The sequence below is a fragment of the Larimichthys crocea genome, unplaced genomic scaffold (genome assembly GCF_000972845.2).
Source record: "Larimichthys crocea isolate SSNF unplaced genomic scaffold, L_crocea_2.0 scaffold63295, whole genome shotgun sequence".
In the NCBI taxonomy this organism is placed as follows: Eukaryota; Metazoa; Chordata; class Actinopteri; family Sciaenidae; genus Larimichthys; species Larimichthys crocea.
Window position 1 is genome coordinate 1 of NW_020858334.1, and position 655 is coordinate 655.

Genomic DNA, 655 nt, shown 5'->3' on the forward strand with positions numbered 1-655 from the left:
TTACGGTCAGACCAATAAGAATCCCGACGAAAAAAAAGGCCACTCCCCAGGCAAAAACTGTCAGCTTCATCACCATCTTATTAGTCATTATTGTTGAATAGCGTAGTGGATAGCAGATAGCCACATATCTGTCAAAGGCCATAATCATGAGCACAGTGTGGGAGGTAGTACCAAAAAACTGTGTGAGAAAAGCTTGAACCACACATCCATAATAACTGATGAGACGCTCAGAAGGAGGCCGCAAAATATCTGCAAGCAAACGAGGCAAAACACGAGTAGTTCCAATAACATCACTGAGTGACAGGTTGCAAAATATGAGATACATAGGCTGGTGCAGGTTCTTGTCAATAAAAATAAGAACTGAAATGCCGATATTCATAACCATGGAAACAATGTATAAAATTAACAACAAGAAAAAGACAGGGTAAATGTAATCCTTTGTGATATTTAAGCCTTCTATCTGGAGTGTGTGGCTGTTGTAAGTGTAGTTTTCCATCAACCTGAAATAAAAATAACAATATTCTTTGGATGTTAGGATACTGATAGAGTTGCAGCAATCCAGACGTCAGATATACTTGAAGTATTAAATGACAAGAGTGGCTACTCAACAAAGCGTGGAAAAAAGCATTGTTTATGCTTGTAATACCTACTTTAC

General features: G+C 38.2%; 1 protein-coding gene across 1 annotated transcript; it reads right to left on the bottom strand.

Moving 5' to 3' along the window:
• Positions 1-4: 4 nt before the first annotated feature.
• Positions 5-496, bottom strand: LOC113745312 (olfactory receptor 12D3-like; the record flags this gene model as incomplete). The annotated part of the gene is made up of 1 exon (XM_027276839.1): positions 5-496. A coding segment is annotated over exon 1 (492 nt), but the record flags the coding sequence as incomplete, so codon positions are not given.
• Positions 497-655: the final 159 nt, after the last annotated feature.